The sequence below is a fragment of the Silurus meridionalis genome, chromosome 25 (assembly GCF_014805685.1).
Source record: "Silurus meridionalis isolate SWU-2019-XX chromosome 25, ASM1480568v1, whole genome shotgun sequence".
Classification (NCBI taxonomy): Eukaryota; Metazoa; Chordata; class Actinopteri; order Siluriformes; family Siluridae; genus Silurus; species Silurus meridionalis.
This window is the reverse complement of record NC_060908.1, coordinates 4,337,582-4,357,648: the sequence shown is the minus strand read 5'-3', so window position 1 is coordinate 4,357,648 and position 20,067 is coordinate 4,337,582. Positions and strand designations below refer to the sequence as shown.

General features: G+C 37.7%; 2 protein-coding genes across 2 annotated transcripts; both read right to left on the bottom strand.

Annotated features, from left to right (window-relative positions):
- Window positions 1-5,734: 5,734 nt before the first annotated feature.
- On the bottom strand, window positions 5,735-8,778 carry ccnb1 (cyclin B1). Its single transcript, XM_046839201.1, is given in 10 exon segments — window positions 5,735-6,108; window positions 6,178-6,288; window positions 6,372-6,512; window positions 6,614-6,648; window positions 6,651-6,849; window positions 6,929-7,087; window positions 7,172-7,354; window positions 7,461-7,562; window positions 8,313-8,459; window positions 8,696-8,778. Coding segments are annotated over 10 exon segments (1,200 nt in total). The 5' UTR covers window positions 8,717-8,778; the 3' UTR covers window positions 5,735-6,006.
- Window positions 8,779-10,237: 1,459 nt separating this feature from the next.
- Window positions 10,238-18,897, bottom strand: slc30a5 (solute carrier family 30 member 5). Its single transcript, XM_046839846.1, has 16 exons — window positions 18,489-18,897; window positions 17,790-17,912; window positions 17,386-17,452; window positions 17,214-17,299; window positions 16,558-16,645; window positions 15,933-16,020; window positions 15,776-15,852; window positions 15,515-15,685; window positions 14,586-14,874; window positions 13,425-13,633; window positions 11,960-12,117; window positions 11,706-11,835; window positions 11,211-11,454; window positions 10,897-11,123; window positions 10,600-10,728; window positions 10,238-10,475 (listed from the first exon to the last, which is right to left on the bottom strand). The coding sequence occupies exons 1-16, from the start codon at window positions 18,557-18,559 to the stop codon at window positions 10,305-10,307; spliced, it is 2,328 nt and encodes a 775-aa protein (XP_046695802.1). The 5' UTR covers window positions 18,560-18,897; the 3' UTR covers window positions 10,238-10,304.
- Window positions 18,898-20,067: the final 1,170 nt, after the last annotated feature.

Below are 20,067 nucleotides of genomic sequence, written 5' to 3'. Positions count from 1 at the left end.
CTTTTTTTCTTTTAATACTTTATGGCTAAAACAGATGTCATCTTATTGTATGACATCACATCTTCAAGACCTGAACACCACCTGGATTACAACAAGACCCTGACAGCCGATTTACAATGCGTAAATGTACTTTTAGTCCTGCACACAGGTATATTTTATGAGATATGATAAAAAAGAATTAAACAAAGACATTCTGTAGAGTAAAGAATACTTCAAGACAATTTTTAAACTCACAGTATCCATGAGAAAATACCTTAAAAAGACTGTATATTAATTACTGTAACTAGTTATACATCAATTTAGATATCGGATATTGGCCCAAAACTATGCTTACTTACTCATTGTCATAAAAAAGCTCCAATACTAGAGCTCTTACTTCAGACAATATATGGTACTATCTGTTGTAGCCTGGTGTGTGTTGCCACACTAATAAACAGCAATTGATTTGGGCATATCCGCAATTAATAATGACAATGAAAACAAAGCAAATCAGATTGCAAACCGCTCAGAGAAAATATCATAAAGAAGGTCTACAGGATCATCTAATAATTAGTATATCGATATAACAATATATTTAATCTAGTGTGCAAGTGTGGTTAGTAGTGCGCAGAGAAGTATCACTATGTGTGGTCATTAAAAGTAGACAAAATTATTTTAAGCCTATAGCAAGAAAAAGAGAGCCTGCAAAGTAAATGATGCCCGTGAGGGCACTTCACTACGGCGAGCACTGAACACTTTTGAATAATAAATACTGTTTAACACCTCAAAATAATACATACATTTGGAGTTAAATGCTAGCAATACACTATAGCAACCAGCTATAGCAAGAGCTAGAATTCGCTATGATGTCCCTCACTGATTAATACTAAGAGGTTTTCTTATTTTAATATCAGTGTACTTGTACTCATATTCACTTTGGTATTGATGTATTACTTACTATAACATTTAAAATGTCCACTGAGTTACATAGTCTTTTATTGCAGTGAACAAATAATAACAGTACCGAGAATAATAACAGGGTGCATGTACACTTTCACCCCTAATAAGAATAACACCTATAGTTATTAAACTGAAAACCCGAGCTGATGCCATACTTTGTATCCAGGTAGTTTCGGATTTTATTTCTCTCAGGCATGAAACTGATTAACTTCTACAATCTTCTCGTGTTCACACCTGGTGAAACTAAACGCTGGGGTACAATAGCGCCCTTTCTTTCCTTCATGTGCCATTGAGCAGCAGAGGTCTGTAAAGTTCAGTAAGCGTATTGAGCATTTATTTGAAAATCTATAAATTCTGAAAACGAAGGCCTCTGTGTTTATTTTTGCGTGGGGCTCCAGGCAGCAGGAAGGTGCTCTCTGGCTGCCAGCTTCTCTCCTTAGCACCATGTGGATGCATGGTGTAGGGCAATTTGAACAAACTCAGGAACACATGTTCTGGAGAGATTCTCGACTAATAAGGCTTTAACTGTGGCTTGACTCTGTTCACAAGTACGCTTGTAAAAAGGCCGAGAGCAGTAATATTGGCAGAGTGCAAATGATACGATTACATGTCAGGGAGTTTAATATATAAACCAGCTATCAGGAATGTTTCCTTTTTTGCAGTCAGTAAATTCTTGAAAGCTAACTCTTAGAAATATAAAAGACTAAACTCGTTGTTTAAGGGGTTTTCAGTACAAACAATAATGCATGGGTGAGCACAAAATCAGCTAACTAATGAGTAGCTCATAATATAGTAACTAGCTAGCGATTAGCAAGATAATTTAGTACAATTTCATTAGGACTAGCGGTGCTTTTACTGTGGCAAACGTGAAATAAAATTGACATAAAATAAACACAAAAGCAGTTTAGCTACAAATCACAGTTGCTGTAGCTAACCAACAGCCTAGTGGCTACCTTAGCTAAGTTAAACCAGCTAATGCAACTAGCTACACAGTAGACTGGTTGAGTTGTAATGGACAAAAATAAGCACAAGATTGGCTTATATAACAAATGACAGAGGGATCACCTTACTTAATGTAGCTAATAACAAAAAAAAGCAGGAAAATACCTTATTTGCATAAAAAAACAGGATAAGAGATAACAAATTAGTAAATAGCCAGCGGCAAGATAAGTTAGCCAGCTAATATATGCAGATATTCACTGTCTTATATTTAACTGACATGACACAAGTTACATTGTGTTACAAGATTAATTAATTCAACAAATTACACTGCTAAACTAGGAATTCTCAGCAGTCGGCATGGCATAGAACATTTTAGGGAAAGGTTTGTCGACGTGTCTTTCAAAAACGGCTGGAAAAACATTAACTATGCAAGATGAAAGTAGGAAGCTGTACTCAAAATGTTTTGCTTAGGACCATATATTTTTTCTGACAGTAAATAGATAGAGAATGTAACCTAAAGGCATGTCAAGAGCTAAGAAATTGTATGGTCCATTGCAAGGGAATTTGAATATGACTTACTGTATAGACATATTGTTTATAATTTTAATAGTACAGACATGATTTTAAAGAACCCCTCTGATGTTTTCACAGTATAATATCTTAATTAGGGGCCTAGATGATTAAATTGGCCCTGTAATTTCATATCACATTAAACTTTAACATCATTTTTGCTTGTTTACTTCACTTATAGTCAAGCAGCATGGAACAGCAATGTTACTACTAACATAAACACCTTACAGTCTGTAAGTCACCAACAACATTAGCATTATAACAGGCAATAGCCATCTATACAACAGAACCACAGCTTGCACTTCCCCTTCTGGAAAGCACTGACAGCGTAAGATGATCTCAGTGGCCAGTGGTGACCTCAGCCTGAAAGAATTAAAGAGACTCTCAACAGTTCAGGTCATTCACAGGAACCAAACTTCATTATCACTGCTGCCTGGTGTGGAGATACAGAAAGCCCCACCCATTACAAGAAGCATGCATTCTTGAATTGAGTGGAGCAGAATAATGAACAGTAAACCTGCACAAAATCAATTGTGCATCATGAGAAAAAGAAAAAAAAAGGTTTTCTGTGGATTACAGTGTGAACTGATTCAATGTATTAACTAAACTGTAAATATATTATTGAAAAGGATATATGTATATATGTATATATATATATATATATATATATATATATATATATATATATATGTTTTGATTTCTCAAAATGTGAATTAATTGTGTGAATTCTAATGTATTTATATGATTTTTACAAGTTATTGCATACAATTATAGTAAGACTTGTAAAATTGCTACTACTACTAATAATAATAATAATAAAACAAAATAAAACATTGTTTACTTAATTAACTGAGTCAGTGTCATGATGAACAGATCAAACAGGCCAATTGATGGAAGGTTTGTACAGAAATTTCATGCTCACTTTTAAAAGTATTTTTTAGTATGTTTTAAAATACATAAATACAGTAGTTTATTTTGAAACATGGTGCGGCTGCTGTATTTTGTAGTTTATTTTGATACACTTAAAAGTAATGTATTTAGTATTTCATTTTAAAATACATTTTGATGTAACTTTTCCCAACCCTGCTCATAGTTTACTTTATTCAAATGGTTGAACAAAACTTTTAAAAAAGTAAAACTTTTAAACAAATAAGAACAATAAATCATAAAGTTTATAATAAATATTCTAAGTAATCTGGTAATTTGAAATTGTGTAAACAGATGGTTTTAGGGCAAGCTAATTTTATGCGTAGCTAGTTTTGAAATTGACCGATAATGTCCATGTATAAATAATCATATTTATGATTTTCCTTTTGTTGCCTTTGGGTCACTGACAGCCATCTTGGAATTACAGAAATAATAATAATAATAATAATAACAATGATAATAATAATAATTAATCAGGATTATGGTTTATATTACAACTAAAAAGCATCATTTACTGATAAGGGTTTTGGAGTGACTTTTCAGCTTGAAGAAGCACCTTCAATTATGTCCACAAGTGTAAACACCAGGCCAGAGTTGGTTTAGAGGTTGATAATTATATTTAACGTTAATTATTGTGACAATAGTTTACACGAAGAAATTAAATTCACTGATAAACTCAATATGTTCAGACTGTCATCATTAATTAAAGCTAAAAAGCTTTTTGTTACCATATAAAGCACTTAGGTTTCTAGTGCATACTTTACAAATTGTTCAGGTTATATGAAACCAATCGTTGACTATTTAGTTTGAAGAACTAGCAGGACTTTTACAGCTCATACATTTCTTTCTGGTGCTACATCTGGCCATCTCCTTAAAATAGTAAACGCTAAAACAGAAGCCCAGGTCTTTCACGTGCGGGACGTATAGACTGCGCACTGTGACCGTTGCCTAAAGAGTCAGGGTTAGAAAGGTCTGCTTTATGCTACGTGTATAAATAAAGTTACAAACAAGGTTAAGGGGTTACAGCCGAGGCCTGGTTTATGCCACACAAACAAATATAGCAGCAAGGTTAAGAACAATGGGACAGTGTGATACATCAAGTAAAGTGCACTGGGAGGGAAATGGAGCACATCAAATTAACCAGAGAAATCCAGTTAAACACAATAGGGGTTATTTAGTTCAGATTTCGAAGTTGAACAAGGTTGTAATGTAAAAAAAAAAGAAAAAACATTTATTCACTTATATAAAGAACTGAACTACTTGATAATTGATGCAGAGTTTTGGTTTCCTTTGTCATTTTAACAACTGATTTATCTTGAAATCTATTTAGTGTATAATATTTGTAATGCTAGTCAGATTGACTTTCACTGAAACTAGTCGGTAATTGAGTTTTATTTTAAGCAAAAACAAGGACTAGCTAATATTCAAGGATAAACTGGTATTAGAGCGCCCTCTGTTGGACGTTCCATATAAATTAGCAAAAGAACCATACAACAGTTGTTAATGCGAATAAAGTTTTTGGCTAAGACTCAATTATTGGAAAGGTAAATATCCATTTATACCACAGAGATGCTAATGATTATAAAGTTACTGAAGATTAAATAAAAATATCAAAAAATGAAAACCTACCACAAGCATGATAATTATACCCACTCACACCTGGATTAGATCACCAATGGATTTGTTCTAAAATGAAATGTGGTATTTAATCAATTAAAATATTATATAAAAATATATTCTAAATTAACAACCAAAAGACAAATCCATGCTAGTCTATGGTTTTGTGATGCAGCAATAAAGGTCAGTCTTGTAGCACTTTAACAGGCAGCTTCCTGGGACAACTTTCTGCATTGGAAAATGTTCTGCCTAACGGATAAGTTGATTTTTGGCTTCGCAGGTTGCAATGCCTTCCTACAAATTCAAATCATCCCGTTTTAAGATCCTCCAACAGGCAAAAATGCATGCAAACCCCAAGAACTTTATAACTCGGGGAAACCAGTGCAGTCTAATTGATTAGCTAAATTCATTTCAAAGACAAGCCAGAAGCAAGAACTCAAAGGCTACAGAAGAGGTCTTGAGAGGTTCCAGAATCAAAAAGAAATCTCATCCTGAGCAATTACACAATTTAAAAAAAAAAAATTTACAAATTGAATTTACAGCTCAAATGATACATACACTAGTGCCCATATGTGCTAGTAAACAAGTTAACTCACTTTAGATCTTGAATTGGGTCAAAGGTTCAGCTCTAATTTTCACCATAGAGTAACATTGCTTTTTCCCCCCTATATTGAGGCACGTCAGGAACCAAATCAGTTACCCAGCAAGCTTATAGCAAATAAATATATAAAGAAACAAGTAACAATTAAAATGTTTATTGTAAAATTAAAAAAAAAAAAAAAAAAAAAAAGTACAAGATTGCACATCTCTAAACACACAAACAGGTTACAATTACCAAGACATTGGCAGTGTAGAATAAAGCATCCTGGCCAAATGCAACCATAACACATGCCCACCCCCTCCCAAAAAAAACCAAACATTTAAAAAGTAAAATTTAAAAAGTAAAAGCATGCCATTAAGTTACAATTTTTACAAAATCAGCACACAGTGCTAAAGTCTGTTCCAATCTCACTAAGAGACTTGCTTGGCCAGTTCCTTCATCATCGAAGACTTGAGCTGCGAGATGGATGCAATCCTCATTTGTTTCTGGCTGGAGTACTTGTTCTTGACCGCCTACAAAGAGACAAAGTCAGTCATCTTGCTACAGATATTACAGAAGACATTATTGAAAATATTTCATACCAGGTGCTTCGAGAGTCCTTCATTGACTTTGACCACATTTTTGGCAATGTGCTGCATCACAGGGATCAGGCAGTCCTCAGTATAGCCCATGTAATACTGCAGTGTGGGGGTCTGGAGAGAGCCAAGAAGGTATGAAAACTCCAAGCAATTCATTTCTTGAAAATTATTTCACACACCACAGAAACAACCCTTACCCATGCACCACAATTGAAGACTTTCAGCATGAGGGCAAAGGCAGCACTAGCAACCTGAGAGGGAGCAAAGTGGACCATGTCATAGTCCACCATGGTAAGCTCCACAAAGTACTTCGCCAAAGTGTGCTGCTCTGCGGTAACCTGTAAAAACATTGAAGATCGATTTACAAAATGGACCAATATTCCACAAAAACAAGCACTACATTACACATTGAACTCTAGAGCCACCAATCCGTGCGTACCTCTCCGATTTTCGAGGCCCTGCGGAGGAACTGGAGGGTAGAGGTTTACCAAAGTTGAAATTCAGAACTCTCAGGATGTTCATCTCCATTTCACGGATCTGAGCAGTGGTGTAGGCGCGGTCCGTCACAAAGGCAAAGTCTGCGATCTCAGGAGGGTACATTTCCTCATATTTGGAGGCAATAAACATGGCAGTTACACCGACTAACTGGAGCTGCTTTTTCGGAACAGGATGATCCTGTGAACGAGAGACCGCTTTAACACAAAGCCCTCAACCACCACTTATTAGATGAGGTCGTTCAGGTGACGCCACCTACCTGAAGAAAGCGGTCGATAATCGCAACTGTCATGTACATGGTCTCCTGCAGCAGTCGAAACTTTATTTGGACCTGGACAAGCCAATCGATAAGGATGGCACGCATGTTCCCAGTGATTTCCCTTCCTTCCAGATACCTTGGCCTGACAGCCTGATCAGCCTTGGAGAAAACAATTGGATAAAAACGCAAGTTAGGCACACGCACGCACACACCAGATGCAGAACCTAAAGAAACCAGACCAACCTCAAGTTGCCGGAGATATTTGTAGATGTCCTTTACGTATTCACTGCAGAGCATGGGATTGTCATAGTCGTCAGCATCAACATCTTTGATGTTGAGAAGCACATCAGAGAAAGCCTGGCACAGCTCATCTGGAGCACAGCCAGATGTTTCCATGGGCACAGGAGAGGAAGGCTCTGAATAGATCTAAATTAAAAAAAAAAAAAAAAAGTAAATAAACAGCTTTAGCAAGCCAAAAGCATGTTAACATCCAGATAAATTGACATTCCAAATGAAAGGAAAAGAACCAAACCTCATTTTCCACTTTGGGCAACTGCTTTGGCTCCTGCTTTGGCTGTTGAACCGGCTCAGGAACCTTCTTCTCTTCAATCACCACAGGTGCAGCCTTCACATCCTGAATTAAGAAAACCAAAAATCAGCCATTCATACAGACTACAAATATACTCAACCAGGTAGCTGCATGAACTTTGCATTATACAGTGCTTTAACCATGAAAAACCAAAAATCTGTTCCAGAACACAAAACCCACTTCATTACTCTGGTCCTTTCCTTCTGGAGAAAGAAAAGCTTTTTAGACCAATACACTTTAATGACTGCCCAGTAAATTATAAGCAATTTAAGAGAGTCACATGTTAAAAGAGATGGATTACATTCTCATGGCAGTGAAATCTTCCAAAAAAAAAAAAAAACCCACAGCAAAACAGATGATTGGATGGTGTGGATACAAACCCCTTACAGCACACAGCATGATCTTCAAGTGCATTGAATAAGTAAAGAGGTCTTTCCTACATGTGGGATCAGGACTAAAAGATCTTCAGAATAGGAATTTATGGTAAAATATGAAATCAACTTGGGAGTAAAGCTTCTAAATTGACCAACACCTTTATAGGGTGAGAGAGATGGGAAATTTAAAAAAAAAAATAAATAAATAAAAAAGGACAAGGGGGCAAATTTGAGGAAACCCAAATCAACCAGAAAGGGTAGAGGGTTTGATATGGTGGTGCAGTGTGGAGTCTTATTTTCTCCCAGGATGAAAGGCGTTGTTTTGTGCATACGAGGAATTGAGTAAGTGGGAAAAGCAGTCTTAATTCTTTAAAAAAAAAATAATAATAAAAAAAAATTATACAAATAAAAAGAAACTCACCTTCTTTCTTAGAGGCTGCCGAGGGAGCACCGCATTGCCGATTTCCCCCAGCGCGGCCCTGGGCCTCAGCACAGGCTTACTCGCATTGAGAGCTTTTCCACCAACGGGGTTCTGGTTCTGGTTCTCACTGCTGGGCAGGCGAGTGCTCTGTTAAAATAAAAATAAAATTAAATGCAAGGTTGAGTCCAGTTTTACCCGAATATAAAAGCGACTTGATCAGAGATCAAACAAACCGGAAATGCACAAAACACATGAGCACGATTGAAAGTAGAACAAGAATTAAAGATCAAAAACAAAAGCGTGCACGCGCATCCGAGTTGCGTTTGATGGCTTTTAGGATCACAAACATTTAAAAAAAAAAGATGCTTTTTAAAAAAACTTACTCTTGTGACACGCAGCGCCATTTCAAAAACTGGTTCCACTTCTCGATCTGTACCACAGACTGGTTTGAATAGTTCACTCCGCCCTCCGGTTTAAATTGTCGCTCTTTCGAACGTGATTCGCTGCGCTCTCAAAATCTCTCGACTCTGATTGGTGTAGCTGCACGTGATAACAATGCGTTTCTAAGGCGACCCAGTGGACACGTGACTCTGAGAAGGCGTAGACTTTTGAATTAAATCTTTTTTTCCCATGGTGGGAGGTGTGTGTGTGTGTGTGTGTGTGTGTGTGTGTGTAATATTAATAAAGAAATCACAAAAAAACATACACCTTTATAGCATTTGGCAGATGCCCTTTAGTGTCTATTTATCTAACTTTATCAATAATTTTACATCATTGATCTGGTGAGATAAACCCAGAGAAAGCCCACATAGACATGTTCTACATTCAGAACCTACAGTTCTTCATTTTTAGAAGGAGGGCAAAGCCTGCAGGAGTCAAATCTGGAGAGTAGGATGGGTACGGTGGAGACGATGATGATCGTCAGAGAACAATCCACGCAATCGCACTTGCGTGGATTGTTCTCTGACGATCATCATGCACAAGTTGCCGAATGGTTTCAACATTTTCGGGGGGTTGAGCACGTTGGAGGTCTTCCTGATCTCTCGTCATCTTTTGTTGATGTTCTTCCGCTCTTGTGCCACTCAAAACTCCTTTTGCTCCATGTTCTAACTTGGTGTCCATGATGAAATCACAATGTGGTAACGCACATGGTCAGAACGGTACCAGTAGCCTGGAAACCTTTTCATACCATCATATGTATTAAATATGTATTTTAAGCAATTAATGATATTTTCAAACCTTCAATCTGGGACTGGTTTTTAGACAGTCTATTAGTAAGATATATGATAGATAGATACATCTATAAGAAAGATAGGACCTATAATATTAAAGAGTATTTTCAAGATGGCTACTGAGTGGACAGATTTACAAGGATAACTCTGGTCTAATAGTGCTGGTTCCAGTGTTCTGCAGAAAAACCTGTGCCATTAATCCATTCCTTTCATCACTATCGGAATGTATCTCACATTCAAGCTGGACCTCTTAATGATGTTCATTAGTGAACACTCAGGTTTATAACAGTAATGAATTTATTGCTTGTCCACACTTCCTAGAGACAAATCGCCTGACCTTTTCTCAGTAGAACGAGAGACCTTCCCTCATCCCTGTTTATTTATAAAGCCATGTTTCATAAATTACCTTCATATATCTACTTTTAGTTACAAAGGAAGGACAATCGTGCTTGTGAAACCTGTTCTCAACCTGCTTCAGGATTATATTAAACTGTCCATTGAGTACATGGAATAAACTACAGACTCGAATCTGACTTTTACATCAGGCTTCTATTCAAGTGTAATAATTTCATTAAATCCATTGAGTAAATAGCTTGAAACTAAACTCTTTTACTTCAGGCCCCTTTTACACTCCTCTTCAAGTGCAATAAATGTTTTAATGAGAAATTTACTTATTTTCTGAAAATAACCGAGTTTTTCTTAAAAGTTTTATTTACAAGGAAGAAAAAAAAAAAAAACATTTACATCTATTAGTATATTTTTACATAATACATGTGCCATCTTTATAATATTTCATCGTCTCCATCCGCTGCGTCATTGCCAGGACCTCATGGAATCCTGTGCTGAGACCTGACATGTGCTGGAAATAAGCTTCCTTCTCCACTTGGAGAGTCAGATTATTCACACCTGCATCTTTCAGCACCGTAGTCACCTGATCAAAATAAACAGAAATCAACATCAACACTTTTCATATATTTGACAATGTAAGTCGACAGTTTTTTCTATCCTCCAGAGTACTGAAGCAAATGCAGTTCAAAGGAAAGATTTGATCAGACCTGCTGAATAATTCTCTGCTCCACAACATCGGATACGATTTGTAGGTGAATGGTGCCGGCAAGGACGTTAGCAGAATGCCTCCAGAAGTGCGGGTCACGGTAAGACAAGACGCCTTCGATTTTTTGGATCTGAAAAGAAAATTAAATGAGCTTTAGAAGATTATTTTCTATCATCAAGAACTTTGGAAATGAAGAAAAAAGGGAGAACTCATGCTACATCCAACAGTGCTGCCTACATTTAAATGTATTCTAATCTACATTTTTATTTTATGACTTGAGCTTCTCCACAATTACTACCTTTTCGAGGGCAAAGTTGAGCTCCTTCTCGTTTTCAGGTGGCGTTCTCAGCAAAAGAACTTCGCAAGAGTCCTTCAGCAGGGGGATGACGCTGAGGAAGATCAGTACGGCAATGAACAAAGAGCATATGGGGTCTGCTATCAGCCAGCCGAACTGATTTATCAGAACTGTTGATATGATGACTCCGATGCTGCCTAGCGTGTCAGCCAGCACGTGCAGGAAGACTCCTAAAACCACAGGCACCAATCACAATTAATACAAGTATAGTTCCCTTATAAAAAGACTATGCATAACCGAGCATCATACACAGCTACCTCTCATGTTAGTGTTCATGCCACTTCCTCCACCGCCGTGGGAGTGCCCATGGCCGTGAGAGTGACCGTGACCTCCGTGGCTGTGCCCGTGACCTCCGTGTCCGTGGTCTCCGTGCGCATGACCATGGTGTGAATGACCATGCTCGTGACCCGAGCAGGTGCTCTTCGAGGCCCCGTGGGAGTGGGCGTGGCTAAAAGCGCAGATGCCCAAAAGGTTAACAATCAGGCCACCCACTGACACTGGCTGTAAAGAGAGGAGAGAAGAACTAAATAAATAATGTATCCCTATACACAGCAGGGGGTGCAACTTTTATAAAATTATTCAATTTTATAACTGCAAAACCCTTATGAATAATTATTTCCCTCATTTTGCCAATTAACTTAAGTGATGACAATTATTTAAGAAATAAAGGCACTTTCATTTTTGAGTAGACATCCTGGTGCAACCACTTTTACAAAATAATAATAATAATAATAATAATAAAAACCACTTGCCGCTAGCATGACGGTGTTGATGTTAGGAGGGTCGATTAGCCTGGAAAGTGACTCCACAAACACAAAAAAGGCTATGACCATAAGGAACAATCCGTTAACGAACCCTGAGAGGATCTCAACACGGCCATACCTATCAAAAAAATAAATAATACAAATTCAATCATAAATCTGTTGCATTTTTATTTTTAAATACCTCATAGTTTGAGAGACAAAACCGTTCAGACAATTTAGAGAGAAAAAACATTCGCACACACCCATAAGAGTATATTCTTGTCGCTTTCCATCTGGTCATGAGAGCGGCGAAGAGTCCGAGGACCAACGCGGAGCAGTCGAATAGCATGTGGAAGCCGTCTGAGATCAGCCCGAGGCTGTTGGTCCATACGCCATAGAAAAGCTCCACAAATGTGAAGGCCTAAAAATAAAAATGGAAACAATACGATGTCAGAAATGTTAATACTGTTTATAGTATATAAAGACATTCCAGTGTCTTTTTTACGTGACTATTAAAAATGCTAGGAAGCAACTAATAGCCACTGTTGTTTTTAGTGAGTGTATTTTAGTAATACATACAATCTGTTTACAGTGGAACCCGGTTATCTCGACCTCGGTTATCTCGACAACCCTATTAAGTCGACCTTTTGAAGTGGAACCGCCAAATTATCGCTTTTTCTAAGCATTTTTTATCGGTTATGTCGATCGCCGAACCCTAATATCTCGAGCACAAGGGGAAAAAATTTGCCATTTAACGTCGGTTATCTCTGTGCAGCCGCAGAAGAACTCGCGGAAGTGGCGGAAAAATCAAACCTTACAGATACTACAGGTGTTGTATTGTATACTGGTGAATCTCTGCTGTTAGTAAGTGCACATATGCATTTTCTTTTGTTAAATGTTATGCGATGAACGGGAGCGCGGCGCTCCCGGCTTCAACTCCTTACCGAGCGCGTGCGCGTCGCTCCTTACCCAGAGAGCCGTGCTCCTTACCCTGCGCGCACGCGAGCAGGGTAAGGAGCATGGCTCTCTCGGTAAGGAGTTGAAGCCGGAGCTTCAGAGAAAGCGGCCGAAAGCACCTGCCACGCCTTCGGCCGTTCACGTTTGAGACTTTTCTGTCCCTCGCTTTTGGTTTCGTGTTCGGTTATGGATCTTCCGGGTTTTTTTTCCGGCTTCGCGCCGTGCCGCTGGTCGCGGTATTTTTCAATTTCCCTATTTTTCCATTCACAAACTCTCTCTTTCTCTCTCTCTCTCTCTCGGCTTATCTCCCCCTCGGCATCGCGGACGTAAGTTTTTTCGGACACTTTGCTTTGTGTGTTTGTGCGGATTACTTCAGCCTGATGGTCATAAGTTTTCAGAAACTTAGTTACTGTTTTTTTTTTCTTTTCTTTCCACATGTGGACTAAATGTGAGACGGCACTGTGCAGCCGCTGTTTTTTTTTTTTTTGAGCGATCTGTGTGTTTATAATGTTGGAGAATATAATAAAGGTTTGTATGGAGAATGGACGGTGGTTTGTATTGTATACTGGTAAATCTCTGCTGTTAGTAAATGCACTTATGCCTTTTGTTGTTAACAAACGTAAATGGGAAATTTTGGAAATGGGCCGTTGGAAACCATGCAAAAAAAAATTTATTTCCTAATAAATAAACTACTGGGTATGAGGTCTTTTCTCAGCACAGGAATACAAAGCTGTTGTATAGCAGAGACTGGTTCATGATTAAACCCCTCACCAAGTTAAGGCACAGGAAGTAGAAGATCTGTCTGGAATCATACTCCTCCAGGATCTGCTTGAGCGAGTCTTTGATGAAGCGAGGGAGAGACTGAGAGCTGTGCTGCAGAGCGTCGCCCATAAGGTTATACAGAGGCGTTCCTTCGGGCGAATATCCCACCAGCGTTCCCTTCTGCCCTTTCTTTGAGGGGGAGGACAAGATGCTGTCAGCTGCAAAACAGATATGTGCAAAGCAGAAACGTAAGGCATAGGTCAGGTTCGGGAAAAACGTCTGAGCTGGAGTGACAAACGACAAGAGAAAAAGTGTCCTTCTATCGCTTCTTTAACTAGTTTGCATTGATGGCTTGTAATGTTGCTTTTCCAGCAAACAATCCAAATCCAGACCAGTTTTTATTACAAACATAAATGCACAAATAGTATGTGCACTCTATATGTGTTTTGGTTGTGACTAGAGGTCTATCCGATTTATTGTTTTTGCCAATTAATTGGCACAATTGTTGGAACTATCAGCGATTGCCAAAAATACATACCGGTAGTTTTTCCAGGTTGCATTATACAGCACAAGAGCGGCCTCTAGAGCCGAATCACTGACACCACATGCTGATTATGTGCTGATATTATGAAGTGTCTTTTTTTCCTTTTCATTTTTGTAATAACGTTCAGTACAATTTTTTATGGAGTGTTATGTTTGTTTTTTAAATCCAGAATCTATTTTTTAAAATCAGCTGATTAATCATTTAGCGGCAAGTGCAATATACCCTTGCGATCGGTATTCAACGACCTCTAGTTGTGACCTCATTTCCTGATACATCGTGTAAACAATTTAAATATCAATACAAAGCAGCAGACAATGTGCATCACTTTCCACGTTTTTCTACTGATTTAATACTAACCCAATCAAACAATGGATAATTTCTTGCTAGTGTTTTCTAATTCACCTTTGACCAACAAATGATCCACTTTTCAACTTGCTTTTTTCAACATGCTTTTGGGGGGTCAGAGGAAACCAGAGAACCTGATGGAAACCCAGGCAGACACAAAGAGAACACCCAGAACTACACAGAAACAACATCTTGTCCTTTTCCCCACCGTTACTCCATTTCCTCCCAACACAATTCCTCAAGCAGATGCTGAAATCGTGAGTGTAAGGCATGTAACTCACACATGAGAAAGAAGCAGGCGCTGACCAGCACTCCTCCGGACAGCACATGTTCAGTGCTGGATTGCTGGCCAGGCATCCTCATGGTCCGCAGCTGATCTGTCAGCGGGTGGGTCCAGAAGTTGGCCAGAAACAGGCCACTTAAAAACAGGAAGTATGAGCCATAGCGGGCGCAACGTGGGGCCTCAAGCTTCATCATGCAGATAGATTCCACATAGAAGTCAAGGATCATCACAGAGAAGACAATCATGGCAAAAGGCAAGATCAGGCTGGACCATGACTCCACCTTGCTCTGGAAATAAAGTAAGTAAGTAAGTATTAATTATAAAATAATAAAGTCAACACCTTCTGACCAGTCATATATGAGAATTCTGTAAGCACGCTGGTACTACTATATAGAGATCGAACGATTTTGCCAATTGATCAGCACCTGCTGGAAATCCGAAGAGATAGTTTTTCTGGGTTGTCTGTGGCAGTACGAGAGTGGCTTCTAGAGGCGAATCACTGACACCACAAGCTGTTTTTGAAGTGTAATTTTCAAAAATGTTGCTGCAACTGTTTTTATTTATTTTGAGTTTTAGTTTCGGTTTGAATGCACATCTTTTATTTTTTCTTAATATTTATTAAGATAATTAATACACTCATTGGTTTCATTGAGAATATTTTCAGTTCTGTTTTTTTTTTTTATTTTTGTATATAACCTTTTCACATTGAGTTCTGTTTGTTTTTTTTATTCAGTATCCATTTAAAAACTATTAACGATCAAAAAATCAACTAATCGTTGATTAACCTGTTATTGCCAACCGTTCCTTGGTATTCCTAAAATCCACTATAAACATACTTTAAATCATATTATATATGACTTCAACTTTTATAATTTCCATTCTGTACCCGTTGAGCAAATCCCACACACTTTAATATCAGCAACAAACCTCTGTGGTAGCAGAGAGCACAAACACCCAGGGCAGCAGCAGCACAGAAGCGACCAAATTGGACAGAGTGTACAGGCGCTTCGCTCCACCGATTTCCAGTGACAGCTTTCTGGAATGCGTGTGGAACGCCACCTTCATACACAGCGCCAGGACTAACAGTACAACTCCTCCCTGAAGACAGACACACACAAAAAATAAAAATATATAATATTCAGTCTCTGCTTGTCCAGACCTGACACATATACGACGAGTATTACTTACTTTATGATCCGCGACACCTAGAAATGAAATTCCTGTGTATAAGGCATGGGTGAGAGCGCTGTCATGGTGTCCCTCGGCTGCGAGTCAAACGGTCAAGGGACACTCAGTGGAGAGAAATGACTTGAGGCATAAAATCGAACTTGTCCAAAAAGGATACGGTGCTCGGCCATCTTTGCCATGAGGTCATCGTTATCGAAGAGCAAAAGACAGATCACTGCGATGATGAAGAACGCAGCACCTCTCGTCTAAATTTAAAAATAAAAAAAATCAATAAATACAGCAGTTCTGTTATGTAACAAACTGCTCACAGGAAATTAGTCTTAGTAGTATAAAATCGAGCTATGACTATGACATTTATCCTATCACTCAGTTGAGAGAGAGAAAAAAAAAATATAGAGGAAAAAAAAAAAAAAATGTTATATATATATATATATATATATATATATATATATATATATATATATATATATATACACACACACACACACACACACACACACACACACACACACACACACACATCAGTAAGTAATCTAGGTATCAGTAAGGAAGATAAGACTTGGGACGTGTACTGTTATAGGATCGTTGAATGATAAACAACAGAAGAATGAGATGCTGACACTGAAGCCTACACTGATATCTACCTAACCTGAAAAAAACCCTTTAAGTGCTTTGCTATGGAAGCAAGAACATATGAAGTAATATAAACCTTACAGTTGGCACTAGTGTCAGTGGTGCTATTATAGACTTTTGTGCAAGAGATATGTAAGTGTATGTGTTACCTTAGAAGGGCCTCCGTCTGAGGTGGTGAAGAGGACGGTGAGGAAAGCGATGATCACCACATCGTTGTGCTCAAACAGCAGCAGCGTCCTGTAAGAAAATCTAGGTTTAGTTCTCTTGGCTTGCGAGATACTCAAGATAGATAATATAATATATAGTTAGATACATACATACATACTAGGAATGTGTGGTATACCAGTACTGGAAAAATACCAGTATATATTATGATTTAAACGGTACCATATCATAATTTAGCTGTATTCGGTATTTCATACGCTGCTGTTCCAAAATTCACCTGTAGGTGACAGTGCTTCCCAAATTACCCAAATGTTATTTAAAGTCAAAATGTAGCCTATAATCCTGGTATTTTGTTTTCACTAAAAAGATACGAATCTTTGAATATATTTTCATTGTATTGTTATATTGTATTATATATATATTTTTTCCCTCCCCAACATCGAAAACCTATGTTCCCTGTGGGTTGTTTTCCATTCATTTATCTTTTAGAGCTGGTTATTCATAACTTATGGTATTGATTTAAATATTGATTCCTAGGTATTATATTCTGGTATCATAAAGTCAAAATGATGGTATCAAACCATCCCTAATACATACATACATACATACATAATACTGAGCAGCATCTGGTGGGGTTTACCTTAACGGCCCACAGAGCGTCAGGCCAAAAAATCCCAAGAGCGAGATCACACAGCTGATCACGGCATGCTTGAAAATTTTGATCCACTGAAAGAAAAGCAGTTGATCTGCATTGAAGCAGAAGCATCTGACATTTAAAACACATAAACCTTTTCCCCCTTCTCATTATGTACCTGTCTTTTGGTGACGATTTTTCCTGATGAGAACGGCTTTTGAAAGAAAAGTAAAATCACCGCACATCTGTGTTGGTAAAAGAAAAAAAGAAGAATGAAAAAAAAAAAAAAAAAAAAAAAAAAAATCACACACACAACAAATAACACCCACACAACACCCCTTACATCAATCTGCATTTTTACACATACATTCTTTGTAAATTGTGTAAAATTTAGAAGTCACAATGTTTCTTCCTACATGCGGTTCTTTCCCAAACTGTTACCACAGAGTTTGAGGCACATGATTGTGGAGGATTCTTCAGATGTGGCTACCATCGGTGTGGTACAGCATGTAATAAAGTACACAGCAACATGAAGGATAGAATACCAGTGTAGTTAAAATGACGAGTTGTAGATCCGCTTACCCAAATTTAAGTATGAAGAGGAACTGCACGATATGTACGACTTTGAGGAGGTCGTACGACTCAAAAATTCCTAGAGCCTTTAACAGCTTGGTGAAGAAGAGCAACAGAATGTATCTGGTCAATCTGGGGAAAAAACAAATAAATCAAGAAAAATAAATCAAGAAAATAAAACAATAGAATAATAATAAAAGATGGAACAAGACATGAAATGGCAAAATCAAGGAAATTCAAAAGTTTTTCAGTAATTGCTAAACATTTAGGTTCAAATAGTTTCCATTAACACTGAATATATTTTGATCATAAATTCATTAATAATAATAATTAATAAAACAAGACAAAACATTACAGGGTTCTGTGTAATATATATATTACATACACACACACACACACAGATAGTCAGAAACAAAGATGTACTAAGGAAAAGAAGATAAATTCTAAAAAATCCTAATAAATTCATATAATTGATAACATATAATTTGATGATTCTTTTAGGTATTATAAAATAAATAAGGATAAGAAGTAAAAATAACTGACAATTGCATACTATGGAATAAAGGTTTTAAACATACATCATTTAGCTTCAAACTGCCCACTAATAATAATCACGATATCGCGTTTATATATGTTTAATGAAAAATATCGAGGTACTGATCTTTAGATCATATCGCCCAGCCTGGTTAGCATTAGCCGGTAGCTTACCTGGCATTAGGCACTTCGACTCGGCCCAGTTTTCCACCTGAAATGACATTACTGCTGTACTTGTCATCCATTACCTTTGTTGGGGGGAAAGTCTAAAAGTTTGTGCACCCCTCTTCCTCAATTCTGTGGCCTATTTAAAGAGTTAGCTAACTAGCTAACTGTGCCCGAGGCTAGCTAAAGCACTGGATACAGAATAGCATTGTTTAGCTAATAGTAGCTTGCGACTTCCACCTTCTGGTGTTAATATCGGGAACTCCGAGGAGCTGTCACAGAGCAGCAGGATTTACCGAAACCCCATCATCCGCTTTCACGCCAAACAAACAACTTTAAAGTGTCATAAATGTAACCAGTCTGTATCCATTCAGCACCAATACAGCGATCGACAACGTCATCACTTCCGCATACGTTCTTCTTCTTTTGTTGAATTGTCGCCCGGGTGGGGGGCGGTGAGTGGGTGTTGGCGGCCTCTAGTGGACTGTAGTGGAAGTACATTCAACCTAATTTTGATCTTTGGAGAAAAGTACTGTATATAAACTTCTTTTATAAATTTTTTTTTAATCTAACGATCCCAGTGGACACATTAAATTATATATATATTAAATAAATAGATATATCTTTATATCTATATAAAGTCATATTTATTTATGTTTACATATGTAGTACTGTGCATAAATTTTAGGCAGTTGTGAAAATAATGCTGTAAGGTAGGATTGCTTTTAAAAAAAAAGGGTGTATTATTTATATTTTATAAATGAACAAAATGAAAAGTAAATATACAGAAATCAAATCAGTACTTGGTGTGACCACCCTTTGATTTTCAATCCTTACTTTTGCACACTTTGGACACGTGCAGAAGTTTTGTAGATTTAGAATTTGGTCAGGATTAATGGTGTCCTTAATGCTGAGAAATGCAAGCAGATACTTATCCATCATGCAATATCATCACCTCTGATTGGCTCCCCACGTTTATTCCGCAGCAGGACATACAACCCCAAAACATACAGCCAGTGCCATTAAGAACACACACACACACACACACACACACACACACACACACACACACACACACACAACACATACATAATAGTTGATTAGTTTTGCCTTAGCTAGTTTTCTCACAGAGAAAACACATTTTGGAAAATTGTCTTCCAGTCTGCAATGGATACTTGTCGTTTTGTAGACACTCTATGGCTAAGGGTTGATCCAGAGGTTGGAATTTGATACACATGGATGTGAATTATTCAAATGTCAAACCTGCAATAGAATTAATCTTTAAAAAACGTAATAAAAAAAAAAATCACACAAAATCAATCTTCACTATTTTAACCATTAAGTTGTTTTATTTACACAATTCCAGTATTCAGCTTTAGACTGTTTTAACTCATGTTCCCCCTGGGGTTGTGTGGGTTTTCTCTGGGTTCTTTTGTTTTCTACCTATTAAAGGTGTATAGCAAAAACCTGTAGACTTTCCTCTGAAACAAACTCCACTGCAGCCTCCACTAGCGGACATTTCTGCACTTCATCCTTTTTACCAGCAGGTGTCGCTAAACCGCAGACTTTTCTTATACATAAGCAGCAG